The sequence below is a fragment of the Salmo salar genome, chromosome ssa22, assembly GCF_905237065.1.
Source record: "Salmo salar chromosome ssa22, Ssal_v3.1, whole genome shotgun sequence".
NCBI classification, from domain to species: Eukaryota; Metazoa; Chordata; class Actinopteri; order Salmoniformes; family Salmonidae; genus Salmo; species Salmo salar.
Genome location: NC_059463.1, coordinates 13,107,501 through 13,112,500, shown reverse-complemented (window position 1 = coordinate 13,112,500; position 5,000 = coordinate 13,107,501). Strand labels below are relative to the sequence as shown.

Here is a 5,000-nt window from a genome sequence, read left to right as displayed (position 1 = left end):
ATTAGCCCGAGCACAGCTTTGGTAGTGCGGTGGGATCACCAGTAGTGTTACTCATGGACCTGTAGTAACGTTCCATTTGTGTTGTAATAGCGTTAGTGCAGCGTTACTCACTAGTTGAGGAAGGCAAACAGGTATCTCATGATGATGAGAGTGTTGCTGGGCAGAGACAGCAGAACCTTCCTGATGTGGACAGCCCTCTCCTGCAGGTTCTCCATAGCTGAAACAGAACACACACACAGGGTAAACACATACACACACACACACACACACACACGTACACACTCACCATTGGACAGTGGTCTTTTTATAGGGTAAGATAATGGAAAAGGCATGGCGCTGGAGGAGACTCACAGACGCAGGATATGAGGTCATGGAAGACTTCCTTGGGGAAGAGGGCGTGGTCCAGGCCTCTGAAGTAGAGCTTCAAAACGCCAGCGATGGAGTCCATGTCGTGATCATTCTGATCTCCTGCCAACGGGTCCTCACCTACAGACAGAGGAGGAAGGGAGGATGAAGGAGTATTGTGAGATAAGCAGGTCCTTCTGTTTATGCTATCGCTGGAGCTGGGATTTCTGGGTAGTGTAGTCTTGCCTCTCTCAAAGGAGTTCTTGATGTCGTTGACCTCCACCTGAGAGCCAGACACTCTGAAGATGCCCTCATGGTGCAGACCTGCAGGGAGAGAGCGAGGGGGAGAGAGAGAGTGAGAGAGAGAGAGAGAGAGAGAGAGCGAGAGGGAGAGAGACGTTAAATTCTACAACCACCTAAAAGGAAGTGATTCCCAAACCTTCCATAACAAAGCCATCACCTACAGAGAGACGAACCTGAAGAAGAGTCCCGTGTGCCATCACAGCAGCAAGAAATGGGCAACCAGTGAAGAACAAACACCATTGTAAATACAACCCATATTTATGTTTATTTATTTTCCCTTTTGTACTTTAACTATTTGCATATCGTTACAACACCGCATATATACATAATATGACATTGGAAATGTCTCTATTCCTTTGGAACTTTTGTGAGTGTAATGTTTACTGTTAATTCTTTTTATTGTTTATTTCACTTTTGTCTATAATCTATTTCTCCTGCTATGGCAATGTTAACATATGTTTCCCATGCCAATAAAACCCTTTGAATTGGACTGGAGAGCGAGCGAGCGAGCAAGAGAGAGAGAAATGTTACTGATCGTCTAGACGACAGACCGCCGACACAGGCTGTTTATTATTCTGTTGTATTTTAATGATTTATATTGCAATGTCTTGATACCTAAGGTTATACTATTATTATTATTATTAAAGCCAACCACAAAACACCTATCCACACAGGCAGAGACACAGCCAGTCATTGGCCTATTCAACAGAGACCCAGCCAATGAGAGCACGTAGCAGGGCGTCCTCACCATGGCGACTGATGAAGCGGATACAGCTCTCCACCATCAGAGGGATGACCTGGCCAGCCTCCTGAGAGAGAGGAGGAGGAGGAGGAGGAGAGGGGAATTAGAGAAGGAGTGAATACGCCGCGGAGGTAACCAGGAGAGGGAGGACAATTCCCTGACCATTTCCCTCTGTGCACACGGATACAAGAATCACACACGCAATCAGGCACCCGTCACATACAAAAGGAGGCAGGCATGCTTGAACGCACGCACGCTCACACACACGCACACACGCGCACACACACACACACACGCACGCACACACACACACACCCCGAGGAGGAAGAGGTTTCATCGTGGAGAGGGAAGCGCAAGAATGGGGGGGGGGGTGACAGTGGAGGATCATAGCCAAAGGCTCCCACTAGGGGAGCTAGCTAGACTCACTGGATGTTATAACACAACTGGAATCTCTCTCTTCTGATATACCCCATTAAAGTGGCAATGTACAATGGCTAAGGTAAGGTTTAAGGTCAGAGTTAAGGTTAGGGTCAGGTAAGGGGATATCGTTAAGGTTAGGGTAGGGATGTCCCAAGGATCCAGGATAGCACTGACCCTTCTAATACAGTACAGTTTACCTGCAGAACTGTTTCAGATGGTGTGGTCTGTAGACCTAACAAGAGAACGGCATGGGGATGGTGCATAACATGCAGAGCAGTGGACAGTGAGTCAAGGACAAAGGTAAAACCCCCATACGCAGAGAGACACGTACACACAGGAAACCACACTCTGAATGAAGAGAGAAAATGACCTGCTTCCGTAGTGCAGAGTTCCTCCTGTCACTGGAGGGAGAGAGAGAGAGAGAGAGAGAGAGAGAACACTGTTCTGTCATCACGCCTTCAGAGATACTATTTAAACACAACTCTGGAAATGATGTATTTATTTGGACAGCGTAGCTAAAATGTGTAAATTATGCTCTATACTGAGAAAGTTAAAGAGGAACAAAGATCATACCCCCTCCCAAAATGCTAACCTCTCACCATAACCAATAAAAAGGGAGGTTAGCATTTCTTTGCGGGGGTATGACCTTTGTCCTCTGTAACTTTCTCACTCATCCTTATTCAGGGTTCATTCATGATTATCTGTAATCATGGTAGCATCCACATTAACGTAGAAGTGTTCAGAAACATTCCATTCGTATTTACAATAAAAGTGACTCCAAAATGACGATTTACCATTCATTTCTATCGGGTACAACATACAGTGCCTTCAGAAAGTATTCACACCCCTTTCCTTTTTTCACATTTTGTGAAAGGTGGAATTAAAATGGGTTTCATTTTTTTGTCAACTATCTACACAAAATAGTCTCTAATATTCAAGTGGAAGAACATTTTGGAAAAAAAACTAACAATTAAACAATAATATATCTTCATTAGATAAGTATTCAACCAACTAAGTTGTTAGAATCACCTGGAAGGGATTACAGCTGTGAGTCTTTCTAGGTAAGTCTCTAAGAGCTTCCACACCTGGATAGTGGAACATTTGCCAAATATTTTCAAGCATATTTAAATCAAAACTGTAGACTCGGCCATTCACCGACTTCTTGGTAAGCAACTCCAGTGTAGATTTGGCCTTGTGTTTTAGGTTATTGTCCTGCTGAAAGGTAAATTCATCTTCCAGTGTCTGGTGGAAAGCAGACTGAGACAGGTTTTTCTCTAGGATTTTGCCTGTACTTAGCTCCATTCCGTTTATTTTTATCCTGAAAAACCTCATAGTCCTTAACGATTACAAGCATACTCCTAACATGATGCAGCCACCACTATGCTTGAAAATATGGAGAGTGGTACTCAGTAATGTGTTGCTTCACCACACCCAAAGGGATATTCAGTGTCTGCTTTTTTATTTGTACCCATCTACCAATAGGTGCCCTTCTTTGCAAGGCATTGGCAAACCTCCCTGTTTTTTTTGGATTGAATCTGTGTTTGAAATTCACTGCTCAACTGAGGGACCTTACAGATAATTGTATGTGTCGGGTATAGAGATGTGGTAGTTACTCAAAAATCCTGTTAAACACTATTAGTGCATGTTATGTTCATGTTATGTGTATTGTTAAGCACATTTTTACTCCTGAACTCCTCAGCTTTTCATTTTTAAATCATTTGTAAAAAAATATATACAACAAAAATACTTTGACATTATGTGGTATTGTGTGTAGGCCAGTGACAAAAAATATCTAAATGTAATCCATTTTAAATGCAGGCTGTAACACAACAAAATGTGGAAAAAGTCAAGGGGTGTCCGTACTTTCTGAAGGCTCATCTGAAACACAACCATAACAAAACAAACAAGCATCCAACAAGTTTGTAGAGTCACAATCTTGATGTAGTGACTGTGTGCTCGGAATATGGTACCAAATACTAAACTCTTGACTACTTTAATACACTATAAGTACATTTGTCCAAATGCTCTTGACACCTTCAAAATGGGGGGACTAGACACATGAAGTGCCTTCATTTCAAAATGGTAAAACAGAAAAATACCCTCAACTAAAAGGTCACATTCTGCACTGTTGCCTCATGAAATATTTGAATCCAAATCCAAAATGCTGCAGTATAGAGCCAAATTAAACCTTTTAGCTTCACTGTCCAAATAAATACAGAGGGGAGTGTATGTGAACACACACACACACACACACACACACACACACACACACACACACACACGACACACACACACACACACACACACACACACACACACACACACACACACACACACACACACACACACACACACACACACAATGTGCGCTAACAGAATAATGAGTATGTGTCCATAAATACACACTTGTAGACAGTCAAACAGACCGTAGAGTCTACTATAGAACCTCCTGATGGGAAGTGTGTGTGTTTCCTTCCTTCACCTACCTGGCAAGACAACAGTCAGTCTTCTGACCTAAAGCAGGGAAGACACAGGAAGAGGGGGAGGGGAGAAAGCCAGAGAAAAAACTGTTAGTTATAGCAGAAGCAAGAGACAGAGGCAGAGGGAAATGGGCGCAGCAAACTGTGACAGACTTCCCCTGGAATACACACACACACAAACACACACACACACGTTGACAAACAAACACACAAACACATGCTAACACACACACAAACACACGCTAACAAACAAACACACAAACACATGCTAACACACACACAAACACATGCTAACACACACACACACCCACCCACACAAACTAACACACACACACACACCCACGCTAACACACACACGCTAACACACACACACAAGCTAACACACAAACACACGCTCACACACGCGGTAACACACACACACGCTAACACACACACACGCTAACACACACACACGCTAACGCACACATGGTTTTCCTGTAGGAGCCATAACTCCAGCTATCCCAGAGGATCTCCCCCTCCAATCCACAGCTGTGCACTTCCTCCCTCCCTCCCGACCAGCCGACACATACATATCCTATCCCCCCTGTCCCATCCTGCTCCCCAGTGTGGCCCTTCGTGTGGCCCAACACGCGTCTGCTCTCTATGGCCTCCCACACCCCCCCCCGTCCTCCAATCCCTGCTATGCTCTACTCTCTCACACACACACACAT

At 44.1% G+C, this 5,000-nt stretch overlaps 1 protein-coding gene across 4 annotated transcripts in view; it reads right to left on the bottom strand.

Annotated features, from left to right (window-relative positions):
- LOC106582832 (SLIT-ROBO Rho GTPase-activating protein 2) overlaps positions 1 to 5,000 on the bottom strand; it is a 140,165-nt gene that overhangs the window by 15,235 nt on the left and 119,930 nt on the right. For 3 of the 4 annotated variants that reach the window (XM_014166320.2, XM_014166321.2, XM_014166322.2), the window contains 6 exons: positions 4,297 to 4,324; positions 2,142 to 2,211; positions 1,397 to 1,457; positions 592 to 669; positions 352 to 486; positions 112 to 217 (listed from right to left, as the gene is read on the bottom strand). In XM_014166320.2, the coding sequence (XP_014021795.1) occupies positions 112 to 217; positions 352 to 486; positions 592 to 669; positions 1,397 to 1,457; positions 2,142 to 2,211; positions 4,297 to 4,324 (478 nt within the window). The remainder of the gene's footprint in view (positions 1 to 111; positions 218 to 351; positions 487 to 591; positions 670 to 1,396; positions 1,458 to 2,141; positions 2,212 to 4,296; positions 4,325 to 5,000) is intronic. The other variant, XM_014166323.2, reaches the window with a different exon arrangement.